The 23,800-nt window shown below is 37.7% G+C and overlaps 2 protein-coding genes across 7 annotated transcripts in view; one reads left to right on the plus strand and one right to left on the minus strand.

Moving 5' to 3' along the window:
• The window catches only part of PHC3 (polyhomeotic homolog 3), a 77,865-nt gene extending 67,210 nt beyond the window's left edge, over window positions 1-10,655 (plus strand). For 4 of the 6 annotated variants that reach the window (XM_046003863.1, XM_046003864.1, XM_046003865.1 and 1 more), the window contains one exon: window positions 1,850-10,655. In XM_046003863.1, the coding sequence (XP_045859819.1) occupies window positions 1,850-2,004 (155 nt within the window). In that variant the 3' untranslated portion in view covers window positions 2,005-10,655. The remainder of the gene's footprint in view (window positions 1-1,849) is intronic. The other 2 variants (XR_006818111.1, XR_006818112.1) reach the window with 2 other exon arrangements.
• A 732-nt stretch (window positions 10,656-11,387) lies between these two features.
• Window positions 11,388-23,800, minus strand: part of GPR160 (G protein-coupled receptor 160) — a 24,050-nt gene continuing 11,637 nt past the window's right edge. Inside the window, exons 2-3 of the mRNA XM_046003870.1 lie at window positions 17,016-17,116; window positions 11,388-12,848 (exon numbers count right to left, since the gene is read on the minus strand). Of these exons, the coding sequence (XP_045859826.1) occupies window positions 11,760-12,776 (1,017 nt within the window). The 5' untranslated portion in view covers window positions 12,777-12,848; window positions 17,016-17,116 and the 3' untranslated portion in view covers window positions 11,388-11,759. The remainder of the gene's footprint in view (window positions 12,849-17,015; window positions 17,117-23,800) is intronic.

Consider the following 23,800-nt stretch of genomic DNA (forward strand, 5'->3'; position numbering starts at 1 on the left):
GATATATTTCCTTAGGGAAAACTCCTTGTTTCTATTCCCAAATGTAGCTCTTAACAGTCCTCATTACTTCTCATTGCTCCTATTTTCTGAATCTAAGTAAGTCCCGCCCTGTCTTTCTCTCTCTTCTTTTCTTTCCTGTGTTCTTGTAAGTAAGACTGAAGAGAGAAGAACATTAGTTCTTTCATAAAAAGAAGGATGAAGTCACAACTAGATGCAAGATTAGTCAGTTTTGTCTGCCCAGTTTTGAGAGCTACCTCTGGGAAAAGAAAGGGAGCTTTTCTATGGTGAGTAATCCCATTTTAACTATATAATTTCTTTTATATGGTAAATGGGCAAAAACCGTAACATTCTGCTTAGGGTACTTTTGAAGTGTCAGTTTTTAAGTCTGGAAATTAAAATAGAGAAGTTGAAAAGCTGGTTGCTATACATATGAAACAGTAAAGAAACAACTAACAGAGAAGATGGGAAAAGAAATAACCAAGAGAAAAGAGGGCCATACAGCTGAATACAGAAGAAAGTGTATCACTCTTACAAATAGCTCCTCCGTAGCAGATCCTGTTTTTGTTTATTGTTTGTTTATTAACTCATCCAGTCCTCGACTTATGCAGAAATGGATGTATCCAGCACCTAACAATGCTTTGTGCTTGGTACCCGGGTTATAGGGATGACATTATTATCTTACGTAAGCAAGTGGATGACACATTTGCAGTAGAAAGGATAATCATTCTAGCAAAGTTGGGCTCTCCAGTGGTGTAATGTAACCATTTCTATTACTTGTTATCTTTTTATTTTCTCATAGAATGCTGATTTGAGTAAAATAGACTTGAAGCTGTTAGTTTTTACTCTTAAATTCATTTCTATAATTTCACTGTCTCTCATAAGGAAGCTTCCCCATTATTGCATTCTCTCCTTTCTTGGTTCCTTAACTCATTATCTTCCCTGGTTGTTTCTTTATCCTTAGTGGGGAAGTTTATTGAATAACCTGGCTGTGGAAAATTTGGTAGACAGTAAAAACATTTGAAGTTGAAGTAGATGTTAGTATTGTTACCTGCTAAATCACCTGGTTTACACTGAGAGATAAGGTATTATTTGGCAAGAGATGAGGGGGCAAGTTCATAATTTCAGTGGGAATTTGTTTTTTTTTTATCAAAAGTGGAGACAAATCCAGTGATTTGAAGTTGGTATTACAAGTCAAGAAGTGTAATACATTTCAGCAGCATTGCAGTAGATTGATACTATGACCTTGTTGGTTTGGTTCTTTCACGAATGAAAAATAAAAATGTTCTACTACATGTACTTGGCAATTGAAAGTTGTAAATTAGAATAAGGTACGAATAATAATGAAAGTGGTACTCTGGTACTTGAAAAAATATTTCTAAATGGTTACTCAAATGACAGAACATTGTATTTTATTTCTCTACACCTGTATGTGAAGGGTATATTATACAAAGAAAAGTTCATGAGGTACAGTAACTAGTTAATCCAAACTTGTTATATATGTGGCATGCTTTGAGGTGATACCATTGTCTTTTTTGTCAAGGTATGTTATATCTGAACTGATAAATCTACATTTCTCCTGACTCTAATTATTTCTATAATAATAATATTTTTAGAACAAGAATTCCAAGTAAATTGCTTTACTTGAATTTTGAATTAATTTTTATTTTCAGAATGCCAAGAGATACTCTGTTCTTCAGGAGTGAACCCAAGACTACCATAAATAAATTTCATTTGTTTCTCAGCCAGTATTTCAGATACTCAGACCCACTGAGAACCTAACTGTGACTGATAGAAGTAACATCTAATTGTTATGTATTAATGCTAACTTCCTTCCTCTAATCAATTCCAGGCTGCCAGGATATTGCAGATGAGTTCAGAGCACAGGAGATTGATGGACAGGCCCTTCTTTTGCTAAAAGAAGACCATCTTATGAGTGCAATGAATATCAAATTAGGCCCAGCTCTAAAGATCTGTGCACGCATCAATTCTCTGAAGGAATCTTAACAGGATCATGAGGCTGTGAGAAAACAGCGGTTTTTACTCTTCTTAAACAGACTTGTAAGGTAAAGGCTCAAGTTGGCCTAGAATATTATCATACATTGTGGTGGATAGCCAAGCACATTGGAATCTCCACATCAAAAGCTGACATTTCTTCTACAGATATAATTCATCATACATTTTCATAAGTAGCCTACATTGGTAAAATTGCTTTTACAGGTTACATGCAACAATGAAAGACTGATATAGAGGGCCATGATATTTTTCAAAGAAACATGTTATACTAGATAATTTTTTAAAGGTGATGTTTATCGTTAATATAAAGAATCCTTTTAAAAATAATTTAATGATTTACATTTCTCCTGTTTTGATTCGGTTTTCTTATACATTTTTCTACCCTGTAAGTTTTCTATAGGTTGTCATGAGAGATATAATTTAGGAGTAATTTAGGACTAGTATAGGAGTCCAGTGACTGGAATTGTATGCAATGAGATATCAGTGTGCATTTAAAAAATATGTCTGTTAGACAATTGCTTTGTCTATAAAAAAGCATTGCATTCTAGCATGAATAATATTGATCTGGAAGTCAGAAGAGTTGGTTTCTATTCCAAACTTGACTAAGAATTTGGTGTGGCTGAGAAAGTTGGTTTTCCTCTTAGTTTTTGGACATTTAGACCAGTGGCTCTCAGCAGAAGTCAGTTTTGCTCCCCAGGGGACATTTAACAATGTCTAGGGACATTTTGGTTGTCATAGCTTGGAAGGGTTGGGTAGGGTTGTTATTGGCATCTAGACCGTGGAGGACAGGGACGTTACTAAATATCCCACAGTGCTCAGGACGGTCCTTCAAAACAAAGATTTATTGGGTCCAAAATATCAAGTAGTGTTAAAGCTCGGAAACCTGATGGAGGAGTGGTAAATGTTGCTCTTTTTTACCCAAAGGAATATTTTGAAAACGTGGGGCACAATAAGGAATACATGATACAGTGTAAGTATTTCAGATAGCAGATGTTCAAGTATTTTTCCTAATTTTACCCATCCTAGAAAAAAGGGGAAAGTCCACTAAATCGACCTGTAAAATAAGGACTAGCATACATATAATTTGACTCTCAGAAAGTACAGATTTCACATTATCTTTCATACCTGCTCCTCTGCACTGATGAGGGCATACTGTGATTATACCTTATGAACCAGTGCATAGCCTTTACAAGTAGTCCAAGCTACTTGGCCCAACAGAAGTTTTTAGTGGGTATGTGGTTGGTCTTGGATTTTTTTCTAACCTTGAACATGCTGGGTCTAGCTAGAATACACATTCCTTTTTCCTTGACTAAACCCTTGCATGCTTCCTACAAAGTACCCACCAAGTAATATCTCTTGGATTATCAGACCTAATTTTGTATGTATATGTTTTAGGGAAAAAATTTTTAAAGTAAAATTTTTCACTAAATAGTGTCCTATCAGAATTATGACAATAAAATAGTTGTTGTGGGAGCCGTGAGAGCCTTATAGTCCTGGACATAAAAAAAAATTTTAATATTTGCCACACGATGGAAACGTTTTAAAATAGAAGGAACATACACAGATACTTCGCAGAAGTTCAGTAAGTGGGGAAGAGTCCATGGGTTTCAGTCATTGTCACTGCTCTCTTTTCAAAAAGATTGTGTTGAGCTAGTAGAGGACTAAAGATGTCATTAAAGACATCACAGATATTTATCTTTTGGCTTTGTGTACATTAGAAAATGTTGATTATTTTTATACAAAAATACAGCGGGTAATTTTTTTAATCTTTAGATGCCTCTTGTTTGAATGTATGCTTTGTGGGATTCTTTTGTGTAGTAATGTTTTAAAAAAAAGATGTTTACTGATAGTTACGTGTAGGATTAGAAGGTGTAATATAGTGTAAGGCTCATGTTCCAGACCTACAATAGCTTGTAGTCTATGTCACATATTTCCTTATATCACATTTTTAATTGGATTAAAGATTCAAGGAAAGGCAGGTACTCTATAGTTAGTTTTCATTTGTTAGCAGTTAATCGTTATGACAGAGTTGTCATATGCTTGACTTTCCCCTGTCATCTTCCAGTTTCAGAACACAAGTATAGGCTGAGCATTAGTAGGAGATGGTCCACTGTAGGGGGGCATGGAGGGCACAAAGGAAAATCTCCCCCTGGAAGTAAAACTTTTTCATAGATAATCCACAAGCAATTGATTATTTGGGGATAAACTCCCCCAGCAATAATGATTATCTCCCATTACTATTTATTTATAGCCTTTAAGGTATTTACTTTGAACGATGTACAGGTTCTCCTTTTATTTACTCCCTTTTCTTGTATCAGTCATTAGATACTAACTGAAAGCCCCTGTGCCTAGCACTGTGTTAAATATCCAAGAAAGCTTACAGGAAGGGGGATTTCCATTTGATGAGAGCACCTTATAATCTTAACTCTTGTAAATCTCAAAAGTAGTCCAGATCTTCTCTTGTCCTCACTCAAAACATACCTAGAAAATATACTTAAGTTTTTCAAGTGAGCTATTTTATTTAGAAATGGCTCATTTGCTCAACTGGTAGTTTTCCCTATTGATCCATCTGTTTCTTTCTAGACATTTTAAAATCAGAGCTTCAGTTATATATGATGGGTATGGATGATAACACTGGGCATGCACCTCTCTCCCTAAGTTCTAAGCACAGTTCTGGTATGAATTAGGTGGGGAGAGTGTTATTTTCTTTTTCCTTCATGCTACTAATTGTTTTAGGATTTTCACTGAGGAGAAGGAATGACAAAAAGGGGACATGGGAAGTTCTTCCTATTTTTGCTACCTAAGTTTGCATTTTCTGACTTGTTTAAACTGATGCACTCTTTTCCCATTTAGGGAAATTAAACCTCCACATTTCAATTTTTATTTGCTTTAAGCCATGTGTTCCTAAAAAAATAAACACACTGAGAGAGCTGGTTTGTAAATGTTTTTACATGACACGAATTTTCATCAAGCCTGGTGTAGGCATGTGTCTGACAAGCCATGCAGCTTGGATATAATCACTATTGATTAAGGCAGAGTGCTGTCCATAAACCTGTCCCTTTTTAAGTGGCATGTAACTGTTTCCAGGATGATATTTTTAATTTGCTGTGATATCACTAAACAGATGTTTTTCTTAATCTCAGCTTAAGGGTTGTCACATAGGAGTAGGGAAGGTGGAATGGGGAAAAGACATTAGCGAAGAAGCTTGAGAATGGGAGAGAGGCGGACGAGAGATCTGTCACTTTGCTTACTCCACTTCAACACTGAACAGATTTCTGCACTTTTGAATATTCATGATTTACCTAGTTTTAAATAGAAAGGATTTTTGTAGATGGCCCATTGTTTGTTTTTGTTTCCTAGTGTGTTTAAACACTTACTTAGAACTGTATGAAGTAAGTACTGTTGTGCCTATGCCTTTGAATAATTTTTGACCTGGTTAATGCTCATATAGCTAGTGTGAAATTATAGTCCAACATACACTCAGCTACCAGTCTGAGATTGAAATCTGTCCCAGTGTCCCATATCACAGACTTGTTCAGTTAAATGTTATAAAGTCCTGTTATTTGCATTCTCAGTGTTCTGGTACCATCACGGCGTAAGTGTGGTAGGGTTGTTTACATGTTTACATGTGTGTACACCATTTTAGAAAGAATAAATTATGATCTATGGATGTGAGTGATGCTATCCTCACACCATACTGAGTAGCTGAAATTCCGGTTGGACACACTGTTAAGAAGTTGTAAAGACATTTTAATCTAGAACCCTGTGCTTATATCTTGTGGTTTGAAGATCCTCATCCTTAATGACTGGTAGGAATGCATGCTGCCTGGGTGCGGTGGGCCTGAGCCCGAGTGGACAGCCTCAGAGGGCCTCACCTACTGCTTCCCTCCTCTAAAAGACTGTTCTAGTCAGGAGGGAACTGTGGGAATACTTCTTAGACACCTTCATCTGAAAGTCCTTAGAGAGGGTTCGGTAGTAGGGTTAATATTAGGCAGTTGGGACAGGACTTTTTAATACTTAACAGTCATGTTTTAGTGAAACCTTTGGGCACAATGTTCAGTCTGTTTCCTGTGCACCATGGGGGAAGGACAGGGAAGTGGAGGAAGAGACAAAAGGAGGAAAAGCATCCCAGACCCAAGGGGATAGCACAGTTAATGGAGTGAGGTTGTGTAGTGTCACTACGGCCTTCGGTAGTTCAAAATAATACAGTGCAATGGTTGAATCCCAGTTACAGCAGTAAGATACATCTGTAATCATTCTCGTTCCTTTGTTCTCCATCAGGTGATCCTGCCCTTAGGAGGACTTCCTGTCTCTAAAAGAACTATTAATAAATAGTTCCAATGATACATAAGTTAGTGATTTTTTACTTCAAAGGTGACAGCTATTATACTTGGAGAGTATCTGTCAAACTCAAAGGTTAATTTTTATAATTGAGTTACTGCAATTGTAGAGGAGAGTATCCATTTTCAGATACCACAGTTGAATCAACCTTGTAGATTATTACAAAGGCATTTTAAGATAGTATTTTATTTGTTAGGTTGTATCTAGGAATTGGATGACTAAAGAGCTATAGTTTTTTCTTTATTAGTATGGATTTCAATGGGAGCCTACCTCTGTTTCTTTAATGCACAGTAGTGTGAATCATGAAATGAACTGTTCAATTTACATTCATCAATATTGGTATTTTATGAATCTATTTGAGAGCATTTGATTTCCTCTTAAAGACTGTGATTCAATTTAGATAAGCACAAAAACAGTATTAGAAAAATAAATATGCAATCTTAAGTTTAATTTAAAGCTACTATAAGCTGTACATCTTAAAAAAAATTCTTTGGGAAGATATTCCTTTTTTGTCAGGTCATAATATGTACCACTATATAGTTTCCTTCACAGCAGCAATACAAGCCATTTCTTGAATTAAAAAAAAAAAATGTTGAAATTATCTTCTTTGGAAAAAGTTTCCTAAATTTTTAAGAATTTAAAGTTTTACATATTAATTTTTAGAGCTTATTTAATCTATTTTAAAGTAATACGATGAGAAAGCTTTTTTTTGAAAGTTGTAAAGCACTGATACAAATTAGCATCATTTTCCAGAGCAGTGTTTGGCTTTTTCTGAACTCTCACTTGAGCTCGCAGACATTAAAGGGAGTGGTCTCCCTCCTCCTCAGATCTGAGGCCCAGCTTCTCTAATGAAGACCCCCGTTCTACTCAAACCCATGAACACACACCTCGTAAGTGCCATGTTTAAGGGACCGTTTAGGAAAGGTTTTCCATGAATGGTTCATTTTTTCTTTTTCTATATCTTGTGAACATTTAATTTTAAAGATGACAGTTGTCATCTCAGATGTTGGAGAAGAGGGTACATTAGAGAAGTATTTGTTCCCGCTGCTTCTGAAAAGTAGAACTGCTCTCAGTGATATTGATGGCGTCAGTATGAATCCATAGAAAGAAAACCTGTACAAAGGTTTTAAAATGTACTGTTGAAAAGAAGTCTAGTGATGAATTTTAATTCAGAAAGAAGAACTTAGTATAAATTTAAAGTACTGTTATGCTAACATGGCATAGTTTTAAATATAAGAGTAATTTAGTAAGTCCTTTTAGACCACCTATTTAAATTGACTCCAGTAATCTTCTTAAGGATTGATAGTAGCCATCATTTATTGGCTTAAAAGTTAAGCTTTAGGGAATATTATCCGTGTTAAATCCATGTTTTGTGGAGCTTTAATTAGTGGAGGTGAGGAAGTTGGTGTGTAAGGTAGTGATGGGGCTGATAGTGAAATAAACATCAACCAGCTTGAGAAAGAAGGAACTGGGTTTAGTCTTGGCCTCAGGCAAACCGGAAGTGTCCATTGTTGAAAATCTTTGTTTAGAATGTGTTGTTAAAGTCTTAATTCTTTTTGTTTTAGGTAGTACTAAGTAGTTTACTTCAGTACTCAATAATAGATGAACATAATCATTAAGTTAACATGATGAATGAAGATAAAACGCTGGTTGGGGGCTGGGAATTTTACTTGCAGTTGGTGACTTACTTAGCCTTTAATCTGTTCCATCTCCTGAATACACATTATGGAGCCTCAGCTACTCAAAAGGCTGATTTTGGTTTGAATCCTCTTTAGGGCACCTCCCAGCTCTAAAACTATGATTCTAGGCCACATAAGAGGGTATTTTTCAAGCTGTTTCTACTTAATTCTTTTTCCCTTTTTATTGGTTCATTTCATACTAAGAGCTTTTGCTAAAAGATACTTGTTAAGTGTCCATTTCCTGGGTCACTCGCAGTCTTTGTTCTCTTACAGATTAAAGCAGAGAAGAAAAATTGTCCAGACAAGCAAATGAGGGCATTTTTCTAAGTGCTTCCTACTAGTTCACAACTGAACATATGAACACATATGAACACTGTCATTCATGCATTCATCCATTCATTTAGCAAACCATGTGAACACTTAACTGTGCGCGCTGTGTGGTGTACATGACTTAAGGAACTGGTAATGAGTACACAAAATCTTCCCAAACAAAATTCTAACTGTGGCTTTAAACAAACATGGACATTATTATTATTATTACTTGCTGTACTGAATGTGAAGCTGGAATTGGGGGAAATTTTTATGCACTGGGTTAAAGTATTAAGCTAGATCTAAAGGGTCTGAGTGAATTACAGCACTATTCCTAAAACACATTTCACATACCAATCACAGTCAATCGTATATATACCTGATTAGGTTACAAAATCAAGGGTACCTGATAGGGATTTACATTTTGAGACTGTTGTGACAGCCCATTATTTCTCGGAATTACTTTGACACTTGAATCTATTCCAGAGGTGTTGCTATACAGGGTGTGTGACAGAAAATACAAAGAAAGAAGCTGGTGCTGGTTTACTATACATTAGTAACTACAAAAGCTTTACACCCAGTATTGACAGTGGAATAACTTTCTCAAACTGAGAAGTCGCATGGGGGATTGCTAAACAGGTTTGTTTTTTATTGTCTTTTGTTGATAAAGCAAGAAATTACACAAATTTACTGTTATTACAAATATCTACTTTTTAAAAAGCACACATGTATTATATAGTAAATGGGTTTCCTTTAAAATGCAGTAAAAAAACCATTCGATGCTTGAACTGACAGCTGTTTGGGGAATAAATACTGAATGGCATTGAGTAATTGATAAAGTTTCCTTACCACTTGGGGGTTCTGGGAAATGATGTTCTAATTCCTCTTGATCCAGTGATACAGATTAACATCATGCTAGCATTCTCCATAAAGATACCAGATGAAAATAATTTTTCCACCCCTCAGAATAAAAATATTTACTATTAAAAAAGATCTTTTGTGCATCATAGTTGCAGCTTTTAAAGCAGGAAAGTGTCCCAGTACGTTAGATTAGAATCTAAAACGGACTGAAAATAGAACACTGACATCCAAGTAACCAGATAGACTGGGTTTAAAATTTGCCATGGTCTTTGTTAAAATTTACTTTTAAAATGTTTTAATTTACCTAAGTTTTCAAATATTTTATGCTGTTAAAATATCTATTGCATACTTCTTGTATATGCATTTTTAAATTTTAAAAAGCAAGTATGCAAAGATGGTATAATTTTAGATGTCTGATTGCTAGTATACTAAATTAGATTCCCAATCACCTCATTCAGAAGTTTGGTCTTGTTTTATCCATAGGGGGGAATAAAAGTCAAAATGAGTTCTAAAAACTATCCTCAGAGTGAGGAGTGAGTGCTGTGGTTAAAGGCTGGAGCTGTAGACACAGTGTGCAAAGGCGTACTGATGGGAGAGGCGAGGGTGGGCATTTCAAGCCTCTATTAAATCACTGCTTTTGTCTTCTTGTTAAAAAAAAAAATACTACCTTGTTGATTTAACAAAGGCAAATTGTTGTGGTAATTTTTTTTTTTTTGAGGCTTCAAGCACATATTAACTGATTTTTAAATTCCTTTTGGTTCCTCCCATTGTTCTAAAATAAGAGTTTCATATTACTAAAACCTCAAAAGCTCATCTACCCAGGTTGAACAAAGCATCACCAAGGGGAAAGGAAACCTTTTTTAACTTTTACAGAAAACAGATGTTAAGATTATGTATAGATGTATTCTTTCCATTGGATATTGTATTAGAGTCCTCCTTACAGGAAATGAAATAGTTTTAGCACTCTTAGCATTAGCGTTTCTAGATTGGTGTCTAGAGCTACAGTTCTAAAATGTATAACCTGAAAATGAAGTTAATTTTGCATTATAAGAGCACACCATGATCTATGTAAAAAGACTGTCCATTTGGTGTATTTTTTTAAAAGAGAAAGCACTTTCATATAACAAGTAGCATGTGTATGAATTTTAGATTTTCATATTTGTTGTGTGTGTATTCAGTGAAGTAAAATTGAGCATTCAGATGTTTGTTGATGGCAACATTAACTGTTCAATTAAAGCACCTTATACTCTGCTGCTTAACCTTGCTTGTAATTGCACCTTTGTTACCTGCACATTTTCACACAGAATATTGTTGTTAACATTGCTTCATGTGGGTCTGGATGGAAGGTTAGTGGGCCTACAGGATCATTTATTTATATTGTTTATATTACAATAATATATTGTAGACCAGTTGTAAGTTCATTTCTTTACAAATAAAAGCCTCTTCCATTTGGCTGGTCTATTGGATAATTTTTTTCTTTAAGCTTATGAGGGCCTTGAAATATTTACAAAACTCTGCAGAGTGTAAATCTTTACTAATTAAGTACAATATATTTTAAAGTATCTCAGTCCTAGGTAAGGCCAGTTAGAAAGTGGTACAGTCAGAGGGAAAGTAACCCAGAGAAGCAGAGGGGACCAAGTTTAGAAATAGTGACAGTTACAGACCGTATCTACGTAGTGGAACAAAGTGACTTCAGATGATTCTGCCATCGAGGTGGCCTTACTCTGGCAGTTCTGCCCACCAGGAGAGATTTGGCAGTATCTGAGACGTTCTGGTTGGTGTGTCTTGGGCAGAGGGAAGGCACGTGCTGAAGGCCCTCCAGTGCACGGGGCAGTCTCCCACAACACAGAACTGCCCAACCCAAAATGTGAACAGTGCTGAGGATAAGAAATCCTCCTTTACTTTTCAGTGGGACACATTGCCCATGTGATTACGATTTGACATGCAAATATGTGACATACAAGTTATAAGTGAAAATGAATCTGGTATGTCATGGAAAGAGACCTAGTCGCTACTCCCAGTTCTGTAAGGTGAGCAACTAAAACCTTTTCTTCCAGGATTATCTGTATTAAAAACAGATATATTTTTGAAAATTACCTAAATTTAAATTGAGTTGATCTTCCCTTTATGTTAAAAGAATATTTACACCAAATAATTTTAACAAAATGATCTTGATTTTCTTGCTTTGAATTCAATAAAAATGTTTATTTACACTTGTATAGTATTGGCAGAGAATCTCAGATTTACATAGCATGTTTGCATCCGGTAGTTTTTTTGGGTAACATGAAATCAGTATGGCCTAGTATTAACTAATTTCACTTTTGTGTTAAATTAATATTGGTAACATGCAGTGTTCCTGAACAGGTATAACAAAATTCTCTTGGAATTATTTTGTTTTTACTACCGTAGCCCCAAAGACACATTCCGAAAAGGTATGAAAGGTGGGCCGGGGGAGTGGAGCTTCAGTTCAGTTCAGTCTTTGTATGTTCTTTCCCGTTTGTAAAATTATGATTCTTACTGTAGTTGTCAGTTTTAATTAGTTTTAATATGGCAACATTAACAAATTATTATTGATATAGGCTTTTCAATTTGCTCAAGATTATGAATTGTAAGTGGAATGAAGCAGCATTTCCAGTTGACGAATGGATCCACAGGTAATGCAATGTCTCTTAAATTAAGCTTGTGACAATTAAACCAATAAATTGTAGCAATTAGAAAACTATTGACAAAGTACAACCACGGAATGTTCATCTCAATATACGCTGGAATCTGTACTTTAAGTAAAAGGATAATTACTTGAAGTAGTACAAATGGTAACCAGGTACCGAGAAAACAGATAATGAACTTGGGCAAGAGCGTTTTTTTAGAGCTCAGAGTATAACCACAATGGGATGGAAAAGGGAAATACAGGATAGTCTCATTCATATAGGAAGTCATCCTAACAGCCTGTACCAAGGCAGTAACTTCTGACCAAGAGGTTAGAAAAGCCATAAACAAAATCACCACCATGGAAAATGACAGCCAGTAACTCTGAATGCTAATGTAGAAAGGACACTGATAAGAATAAACATTTTGTGCCTTCAGGCTTTGGTAGATAGCTGGATCTCCCAACACATAAGCAAGGACTGAAATCCAAATTAAAATTACTATAAAGAAATAAAATAGTTTTTGACACTTAAATGCAAGCTTTTTGGTTTTAGAGAAATTCAGGTAATAATCTATACAAGCTATCAGGAAAACTGGATAATGCAGAAAGCCGTAAGTGAAAGAAATAATTTGAGTAAATAGGCAAATGTGGTATTTAGTAAACCTAATGCCTAAAAGTACAAAATCCCTGAAATAGAATATAATGGAAATGTTTACTAAAAGTAAAAGATCGATGAATGCTAGTGAAATGCAAAAATATTCCATAAAATTCTGATAGGTGATTTTTCTTCTCATTCCTAGTGTGAAGATATTCAGTAATATTTTCCCAAGTATAATCAAGAATAGCAGACAGTTACCATCTAGAGACTGATTTGCTTGATGTAACTGGTACTGAAAAGAGCAGTTCTCTGAAGAAAGAGCAGTCATGGTTTTAGCTGAACTGCAGAAGGTCTGCTGAAGTACATACGATAAAACACTGCTTCATTTCAGCTTCCATCCCTGTAAGGAAAAATGAAAAGAAAACCTGATGCCATGTCTCATTTTACTAAAGCTTTATTCTCAGGGTGCCCGGCTGGCTCAGTCTGTTAAGTGCCTGCCTTCGGCTCAGGTCATGATCCCAGGGTCCTGGGATCGAGCCCCACATCGGGCTCTCTGCTCAGCAGGGAGCCTGCTTCCTCCTGTCTCTCTCTCTCTCTCTGCCTGCCTCGTTGCCTACTTGTGATCTCTGTCAAATAAATAAATTAAATTAAATCTTAAAAAAAAAAAAAATAGCAGCCTGAGAGGAATACTCAGTTAACAATTACTGATGGCTGTTAACCCAGTTTCACTCTGACTCCAGACCCACCCAGCTTTCTTTTTGTCAGTGAAATTTAGGATAGCATTTTGCTGCACGATCATCATTCTGAAACTTGAAGATAAGAAAGCAGATGGTAAAGCTGAAAATACTAGGGACATAGGTAAAGGAAAGAAAATTCACTTTGGGACATGGTCTTTCAAATATGGCACCTGGACAGACAAGAGGATCCGGGGGAAGGAATAGGGATTGAGTATGGATTAAGGAACATTTAGGACTGCCAGATAAAGGCAAAGGAACAGGAGTTGAGGCTTGAGGGACTAAGGCATTTGGAGGCAGAAAAAAAGGAGAAAATGATAAAAGAAAGGTCAAAGGGGAAGAAATCGAAAACAGGATGGAAGGAGAGGCACCTGGCTGGCTCAGTTGATAGAGCTTGCGACTCTTGATTTCAGGGTAGTGAGTTTGGGCCCCATGCTGGAGGTAGAGATTACTTTAAAGGAAAAAAAAAGATGGAAGGCCGTTTAAGAAATTTATCGTTAAAAAAAAAAGCACAAGTTTGACCAAAAGTTGTTTCTGTTCCACCCACAGTGTTTATAAATAATGAAATAAACAGTAATGAACCCACTCACAAATGTCAACAATTGGAGATGGGTTAAAAAATAATACATGGTGCGTCCTTACAATATACTCTAAGGAGGAAGACCGTTTTCTTTCTTCCTCTTCTGTACTCATTAAATGTTAAGCATAATGAATTTGTTACATGTTAAAAAATATAAACTCCTACAGTATGTCTAAGCGAATTGCAGGCCACAAAACTACGTAGCAACATCTAATTATTTAGACATTATACACGTACAGAAAAAAACTAAGGGTACACACTGAGTTATTAATATAGTGTTACAGGTTTCTCCAAATTTCTCAAACTTCAAGGAAAAAAGTTAATAAGGGAATATTAAGTCTGAAAAGTAAAACAAACTGAATTTGCCTAAAACCAGATAAATGATGATTTAAATAATTTCAAGGAAGTAGTTGAGGATAATGCCTGAGGGTAAAGAAAGATTAGCGTGAGGGAAGGCTATCTGTTCTCTTGACAGACTGAACTCTAACTTGACAGTCTTTCCATGTTGAGAAGAGAGTTCAACTGATTTTTTGAGCTTCTGTGTTCATCTTTTCATTGTCCAACTTCAGCAAGAATCCTGCTAAGAGAGGTTAGCCAGACTTATCCTCAGGATCTGATGTCCTTCAATATCTGACCAGGTTCCTTATCCTGCACCATCTTCTAATGATGACCTATCACCCTGTCCTGCCTTTAGCAAGAATCCTTTATTATCCCTGATGTTTCCTCAATAATATTCCACCCACTAACCTCCACCTTGTTCCTTGGCTGTAAATTCCCACTATTCCTCATTGTATTCAGAGTTGAGCCCAATCTTTCTACCCAACTGCAAAATCCCATTGTAATAGTCCCTACACCTAGGGCAAAGGTCCTGGGTAAAGTCTAAAGTCTGCTTTACTGTTCTTTAACAAGGGTCATGAATAATTTTTCCTTTAAATACTGTCACGGCTATAAATCTACCATGTCATAAGCTGACTTACTAAGGTACACAAATTATGTATTTATACACACAAATGTGTATATATGTAAAGAGTTATAAAAAAATCAGTTAATACCTATTTTCATAACTATAAAAGAACCAGTGAAACAAGCTTTTGTATGTATATAGTTCATATATAGTTGATACTTTCCCAAAAAGTTCATTCAGATTTGATGTAAAAAGGCATAGACTCATGGCTACCATGTTGATAAATGCCACTGGCTTTTTGTAAGTCGTGGTGTCTGGATAAGGAAGCCCAGATGGAATAAATAAATGAAGTCTTCCTTGTGCCAAGAAAAAAACCAGGCTGCTTTAAATAGCCAATATTGGTTTAGAAGGGGTGTGAAGAAGGTAGAGTAGGTAAAGACCCATCTAAAAAGATACCTTTAGGATAAAAGAGAATTATCTGTATAAAATGATTTTATCCTCTGTAACTCATCCGAAATTAAATAAAGCTAAGGAATCCCTGTTTAAGTGGTCAGCGACCAAGGGATATTTCCAGAGTTTTCCATTTCCTCACTGGCTCTCAGGGGCCAACTGCAAGGACAGAAAACCAGGCTTGTCCCTGGATGAAGAAAGTAACTGGGGAGAAGGATGATCAACTACAGCCACCAAGACACAGCCAGAACCTCTTTAGGAGAGGAGTGGAAGAATGAAGACGAGTTTGAAATGGAATATGTAAGAGAACCAGAAGGCTGTAAGAAACTAGAGCTGAGGTGGGTAAGGCCCTGGGAAGCTGTGCAACTTGAAGCAGTAAAGAGCCATTGAAAAGAAGGATATCAGAACACGAGGTTCTAGTCATTTTACACTGGCTCCTGAATATTGTGATCCTGGGAACCAATCAAAACTTTTTCATGATACCAATTTCATGCCACACTTCCCCTATAGTCCACTGAAAGTACTCAAAATGCCAGTATTTTGTTCTTTAAACAACCTCCCGAGACAAGACAAAAATATCCTTTGATAGGCTACCTGTACTGAATTTTCCCTTGAAAAATGTTCACATTGGGGCGCCTGGGTGGCTCAGTGGGTTAAGCCTCTGCCTTCGGCTCAGGTCATGATCTCAGGGTCCTAGGATCGAGTCCCGCATCGGGCTCTTTGCTCCGCTTCATCCTCTCTCTCTCTCTCTCTGCCTGCCTCTCTGCCTACTTGTGATCTCTGTCAAATAAATAAATAAAATATTAAAAAAAAAAGTTCACATTAACTGCAGGGATCCAGAGATTATAAGATATGGCTCTTTTCCTGAATGATTTTTTAAACTATGTATGAAACAACTCATGTGTTTCATATACAATGTGAATAGTTAACATGAAGTCCTTTTTTTTTTTTTTGATTTTATTTATTTGACAGCGAGAGAGAGAGATCACAAGTAGGCAGAGAGGCAGGCAGAGAGAGAGAGGGAAGCAGGCTCCCTGCCGAGCAGAGAGCCCGATGTGGGACTCGATCCCAGGACCCTGAGATCATGACCTGAGCCGAAGGCAGCGGCTTAACCCACTGAGCCACCCAGGCGCCCAACATGAAGTCCTTTTAAGGCATCATTGGGTTTACTTTATGATCTAGTCACTTTAGAAGAATTAGCAGGAAACAAACCATGATTTCTCTTCACTAGTCCCTTCTCCAGGCTCCTATTGAAAGCCCAGGGGCACCTGGGTGGCTCAGTCGGTTCAGCGGTTAAGCATCCGACTCTTGATTTCGGCTCAGGGTGTGATCTCAGGTTGGTGGGACTGAGCAAGCCCTGTGGCCCCAGGTTGAGCTCAGCAGGGACTCTGCTTATCCCTCTCCCTTTGCCCCTCCCCCTACTCAAGCTCTTTCTCAAATCAACAACAACAACAAAAACCAATGAGATGCCTGGGTGGCTCAGTCAGTTAAGCCACTGCCTTCGGTGCAGGTCATGATCCCGGGATCCTGGAATCGAGTCCCACATCGGGATCCTTGCTGAGTGGGGAGCCTGCTTCTTTCTCTGCCTCTGCCTGCCACTCTGCCTACTTGTGCTCTCTCTGACAAATAAGTAAATAAATAAAATCTTTTAAAAAACAAACAAACATAGGGTGCCTGGGTGGCTCAGTGGGTTAAGTCTCTGCCTTCAGCTCAGGTCATGATCTCAGGGTCCTGGGATTGAGGCCCGCATCCGGCTCTCTACTCAGCAGGGAGCCTGCTTCCCGCCCCGCAGGCCACCCCCCACCCACCTACTTGTGATCTGTCTGTCTCTGTCAAATAAATAAAATCTTTCAAACAAACAAACAGACAATTCTTGACAACACACGATGCTTTACTTACTCTGCTTTCTCCAGTAGGTCTTTCTTGGCTGATAATCTGTTTTACTTCCTTCAGGATCTTGCTTTTGGTGCGTGGCATTCCAGATGCCATGTGACTAAACTCTGTGTGAAAGAGAGAAAACATAAACCACCACCATTAAGAGCAGCGTTGTGGGATTCAGTGTAACTAACTGGCTCCAACTCGCTGCTTAGAAAAACTGTAACTTTCTGGGGGATTAAAGCCAGTAATTAACTGCTTATATTCTTTTTTCCCAGGGAAAGGAAGACGGGATACATTTAGGTGGAAGTCCTCAAAGACCCCGAGATATGGGTACATATCACATGACATCTATTTAAACAAGTCTTGCTGGCATTGCAGTTTCTGCCCTTAGGCTTCAGAGTCTAAACCAGTGGTTCTCAAAATATTTGGTTTCAGGACCTTTTGACACTTGTGGCATGTAACATAAGTAACTTTTTTTAATGAAAAAATTATATTTTCCCAAAAGGAAACATTTAGTGAGCAGGGGGCATTTTTCACATTTCACAAGCTGCTTTGGTGTTCAGCCCAATAGCACGCAGCTGAATGTCTCCTCTGTACCAGCTGTGGTATCACACATCATGTAGCTTTTGCAAAGTCCTGTGTTACATGATGAGAGTTCGAGAATAAAAATACATACTATTATAATCAAAGAGTTGTGTTATACCATCTCAGAAGTCTGACAGAACCATTTGCATTAAACACAAGTATTTAAAGAGGAGCAGGGTTAACATTCTGGTCTACTCTTGTATAGAAAATAGAATTAGTACTACAGCTAGATTCGCTGATCCCAATGAATGGAGAAAAACCTACAGTAGAAATCACGTACTGAGCCTTGTTCAGGGGTTTACATACCTTTTATCTAATAACATTTACAACAGTCCCCAAAAGGTAAATATTCTTCCCCAGGAGGAAAAAGATGCAGGGGTAAATAAGCACATTTCCTGAGGGCGGATTACTGATAAATGTTGGAGCTGAAGTTCAAGCTCAGGTCTGAATTCAAAGTTCATATTCTCCAGTAAATGACATTATGGCTCGACTCACAACTGGAAATGAAAGGGACCCAATTTATGTATGTGAAAAAATTCTGAAAAGGTGACATCCAAATAAAAGTGACTGTGTTGATTACTGACAAAGGACTATAACTAATCTATATGGATAATGTAATTTTATTCCTTCTAAAGGTAACTGTACATAAACTTTAAAATAATGGTCCTTGCTTGATATGTCAAGGTTCAGTTAAAAAAACAAAATGTCCCTCAACTCTGACAACTTTTAAAGAAACATGTTTTCATTCATTTACATAGTATAATGAAATTCAATATAGAAAGTTAAGAAAATACAGGAAACTGGTTTTTATTTAACTTGTTTTTAGAAATAGGGAATACAATTTACATGGTATAAAAGTCAAGTTATAGAATTATATGCTGTGAAAATTCATCCTGCCCGCTCTTTCAACACCCTTTACCACCAAACTCCTCACTATCCAGTTCAGTTCCCTCCCTAGATAAAACCATGGTTACCACTTAGTTGCCTGTCTTTTAGAGATACTCTAAAGCAAGGTTTTACAAAGAAACTTGAAATTTCCGTGTTGTTAAGGAAGCTAGCAAAGGATTCTTGATTTGCCCTTTTCAAAGTCTCATTCGTATACTGATAAAAGTCACATAAGAGTTTCAAAGGTAGAACACAACAAAATATGAACCAATGATTAGTCAGATTATAGCAGTAATTCCCACCAACCCCAAATATAAGGCTGGCCATGAGGAAGGAAGGTCATCTAGGCCAGGAAGGAAGACAGGAAGTAAGGATTATCTCAGAGTAGAATAACAGGTGCTCTTTTTTTCCCAGAGTATAGAATTACAGTGCTCACTCCTACCTACTTCTCTGCTTCTAGGCCCACATGGAGATTTCAGTTTCTTGACCCTTAAAATTAGGTGGGCCCATGATGTGGGTATTTCCAGCCAAAGGGTTATGAGGCTCAAGCATTTAATTGCAGAGAAGCCTCTGCAGTATTCTCTTCTCCTGCCACAGCAAATAGAGTGGCCATGTGTTCAGGTGGTACAGCTCGAGATGGTGGAGCCTTTAACCTGGGTCCTTGAGTGACTGTGTGGAGCAAAGCCCTTGATGACTCACAGCGGATGTACGGTGTAAGTGAGAAAAGTCTGTCACATTAAGCTGCAAGGATTCTGTGATTATTTCTTATTGCCTATCCTAACTAACACATTTCCATAGAACTTGAAATTTTTCAACAGCATGTATTATTTAGATTATCAATTTTAAAAAGCTATAGTAGAAAACAACTTTGAAAAGCAACAGTGCAAATGTCAGAAAATTGGTAAAATAAAAATTTAGTTTTAATTCCCAATATATGAACTGGTTTTGCATTGTTTTGTTGTGATTTTCTTTAGCAGAAAACAATGAAGTTTATAAAACAAACAGAACCAGTGAATCAAAAGCTAGTTCTTTGGAAAAACAACAACAACAATGAATTGATAAAACTTGAGCCAAACTAAGCAAGAGCCTACCAAAACTAGGAAAGAGAGGACCTCACTACAGATCATAAAACATTGAAAGGATAATAAGGAACTGCTATGAATAATTTTAATAACTGTCATGGAACATAAATTTCTGAAAGGACCAAATCTCATTCAAAAATATCCCTAACAATCTCTATTAAAGAAAGTGATTTGGGACTTAAAAACCTCACAAAGGTTCTAGGTTCCCACAAACCTTCCCACAAAGGTTCTAGGCTCATTCTAGATGAATTCTACTAAACATTTAAGGAAGAAAAAGACAGAAATACCTCCTAACTTCTTTTACAAGATCAGAATCACCCTGATACTAAAAGCAAAAACATTTTAAGAAAATTAAAGAGAAAAACTGTAATGATCATCTGAATCGACACAGATAAAGCATTTAACAAAATCTAACATGATTAAAACTTCCACAAACAAACAGTAAGAGGGAACTTGCCAATCAGATAAAAAGCAGCTATGAAAAACCTAAAACCTAGGGGCGCCTGGGTGGCTCAGTGGGTTAAAACCTCTGCCTTCGGCTCAGGTCATGATCCCAGGGTCCTGGAATCGAGCCCTGCATCGGACTCTCTGCTCAGCGGGGAGCCTGCTTCCCTTCCTCTCTCTTTGCCTGCTTCTCTGCCTACTTGTGATCTCTGTCTGTCAAATAAATAAATCTTAAAAACAACAACAACAACAAAAAAAAACCCTAAAACCTCATCTAACCTCATGTTTAGTGATGAAAGAGTGGCCATTTCCCCCCCTAAGACCCACCCTTCACTCAACAGTTTTTTGGAAACCCTATCCAGTACAATAAGGCCTTAAGAGGAAATAAAGGGCAGGAAGACTGGAAAGAAGTAAAACTGTAATCATGGATCATGTACTTAGAAAATCTGAAGAATCTATAATAAAGCTACTAAAAGTAACAAGTAAATTGGGGCGCCTGGGTGGCTCAGTGGGTTAAGCCGCTGCCTTCGGCTCAGGTCATGATCTCGGGGTCCTGGGATCGAGTCCCGCATCGGGCTCTCTGCTCAGCAGGGAGCCTGCTTCCCTCTCTCTCTCTCTGCCTGCCTCTCTGCCTACTTGTGATCTGTGTCTGTCAAATAAATAAAATCTTTAAAAAAAAAAAAAAGTAACAAGTAAATTTAGCAAGCCTGCAGGTTGTTTTTTTTTTTTAAAGATTTTATTTATTTATTTGACAGAGAGAGAGCACAAGTAGGCAGAGCAGCAGGGAGAGGGAGAAGCAGGCTCTCTGCAGAGCAGGGAACCCGATGCAGGACTCAATCCCAGCACCCTGGGATCATGACCTGAGCCGAAGGCAGCTGCTTAACCAACTGAGCCACCCAGGCAGTCAGGTTGCAGGTTTTTTAAAAATCGTATTTCTAGACACTAGTCATAAACAACTGAAAAATGAAATTAGAACATTTTATTAGCATTAAAAATAGGAAACATTTTGGGATAAATTTGACAAAGCTCATGCAAGCCCAGTATTCTGAAAATTTTAAACAATACAGAAATAAACTGAAGATCTAAATCAATGAGGATCTATACCACAGGTTGGAAGACTCAGTATATCTTTTTGTTGTTGAAACTGGCAAGCTGATTCTACAGCTTATATGGAAATGCAAAGGACTGAGCAGAGACAGTTGTTTAAGGACAACAGAGCTGGAGGACTTCTACTACCTGATTTTAAGATTTGGTTATAAGAGTACAGAAGGAAGAGGAGTGCTATCAGCATAAGATAGTCCTATAAATTAGTGTAATAACAGAAGAGGATTCAAAAATGGATCCACATACTTATGGTCACTTGATTTTTAAAAGGAAGGTAATTCAATGGGGGAAAGGACAGCCTCTTCTAAAAATGATGCTGGAGAGTGGATATCCATATGGGAAAAACTACATCGCATCATACCCCCAAATAAACTCAAAACAGGTAAGACTAAACGTGTGGGGGGGGGCAGGGGGATGGGTGAAACAGGTGACGGGGATTAGGGCATGCACTTGTGATGAGCAGTGGATGTTGTTGGAAGTGCTGAATCACTGTACTGTACACCCGAAACTATTACTATACCGCATGGTAACTAGCTGGAATTTAAATAAAAACTTTAAAAACACTTAAAAATTCAAAAAAAAACTTAAAAATGTAGAAATGAAATCAAAATATCCGGAAGAAAAAAGAAAATCTTTGCAGCCCTGGGCAGATGTATTCAATTCCTCAGCCTGCCATAACAAATTAACCACCGGGTGGCTCAAAACAACAGGAATTTATTCTCACAGTTCTAGCAGCCAGAAGACCAAAGTGTCAGCCAAGACACACTCCCTTTGAAGGAGGGGAATCCTTCCCCAGCTCTTGCAGCTTCTGCTGGCTGCTGGCACTCCGTGGCCTGTGGCGGGACACCACCCACCTCTGCCTCTGTCTCTGTTTCTCCAGGGCCTTCTGCAGTGTCTCTTTGTGTCCTCTCCTCTTTCTGTAAGAACACTACTGGATTTAGGGCCCACCTTAATTTAATCCTACATAACCTCACCTTAATTACATCTGCAAAAAAACCATTTTCAAATAAGGCCGCATTCCAGGTGGATTTTGGGGGCATCCTAGTCAATCCACTCCAGTAGGCAAAGCTTTTCTTAGGACATCCACACATACACAAATTGAAAAGGCGGGCTTGTTAAAAAAGAAATACTTCTCCTTAAAAACATAGTTATAAGAAGAAGAAAAGGAAAGCTACAGACTGGGAGAAAATATAATAAATATGTGACCAATGACTTGAATCCAGAATGTGAAAGGACTCTTAAACTCAGTAAGATAATGAGCCCATTAGCAAAATGGGCAAAAGATTTAAACAGACACACTGAGCAGACACAAATGCAAACGCAAACCACAGCGCACTGCTGCCACACACCACTACAACAGCAACATTCAGAAGACTGCCCGGATGTGTGTGGCCAGGAAGCAGAATGACCAGACCGCTCAAACACTGCTCAAGCACTCTGGAGCTTTCTGACAATGTTAAACATGCAATTACCATTTCATCCAGCAATCCCACTCCTAGCTATTTACCCAAGAGAAATGAAAACAGATGTCCACAGAATGTGCACACAAATGTGTGTAGCAGCTTTGTTCACTATGGGTCCAATCTGGAAATGTTTCATATGTCCATCAATAGGAAGATGAATAAACAAATTGTAGTGTACCCATATAATGTACTTCCCAGCAATAAGAAGGAATGGATAAAAAGGATATATGCTGCCCAAGCATAGATCTCAGAAATGCACTGAATGAAAAGAACCTGACACAAAAGAGATTCCATGGAATTCCAGAATAGCAAAAGAAATCCACAAGCCAGGCAGACCATCCATGGAAATGTGGGGCCAGGTTGGGGCAAAGGGGCACCAGGGAACTTTCTGTGGATATGCAAACGTTCTGTATTTGGATTGAGGAGGTGGTTCAACAAAAGAATATGTTTTTCAAAATTCAAACTGTACCCTGAAAATGGGTGGATTTATTTTTAAGGATGGTCATCTCTCAGTATTGGATATACAAGTGAAAGCCCAGAATTCATTTAAATATCCAACAATTAAAAAAATAAAAATAAAAATTAAAAAAAAAAACAAAATAAATATCCAACAATAAGAAATTGGGTGCATAAATTATTACACGACTTCCAACAAAAGATGGCAGTTTGAACAAATGCAATTACCTCTACTCGCTCTCATAATGCCCTGAAACTAACAGTAAATTGAGTCTGTACCTGATTCTAAAACAAATAAGCAAACCTAATTTGTCACGTGAGGACACGAGGGAACAAAGTCACTATGTTTTTGAACTGGTAAAAATAGGAAACAGGGGGGTGCCTGGGTGGCTCAATGGATTAAGCCGCTGCCTTCAGCTCAGGTCATGATCTCAGGGTCCTGGGATCGAGCCCTGCATCGGGCTCTCTGCTCCGCAGGGAGCCTGCTTCCTCCTCTCTCTGTGCCTGCCTCTCTGCCTACTTGTGATCTCTCTCTCTGTCAAATAAATAAATAAAATCTAAAAAAAAAAAAAAAGGAAACAGGTATTTTTTCCTGCCTTTTCTTTTCTTTTTTTTTTTAAAGATTTATTTATTTGACATAGAGAGATCACAAGTAGGCAGAGAGGCAGGCAGAGAGAGGGGGGGAAGCAGGCGCCCCACTGTGGAGAGAGCCTGATGCGGGGCTCGATCCCAGGACCCTGGGATAACGACCTGAGCCAAAGGCAGAGACTTAACCCACTGAGCCACC

Source organism: Meles meles, chromosome 4 (genome assembly GCF_922984935.1).
Source record: "Meles meles chromosome 4, mMelMel3.1 paternal haplotype, whole genome shotgun sequence".
NCBI lineage: Eukaryota > Metazoa > Chordata > Mammalia > Carnivora > Mustelidae > Meles > Meles meles.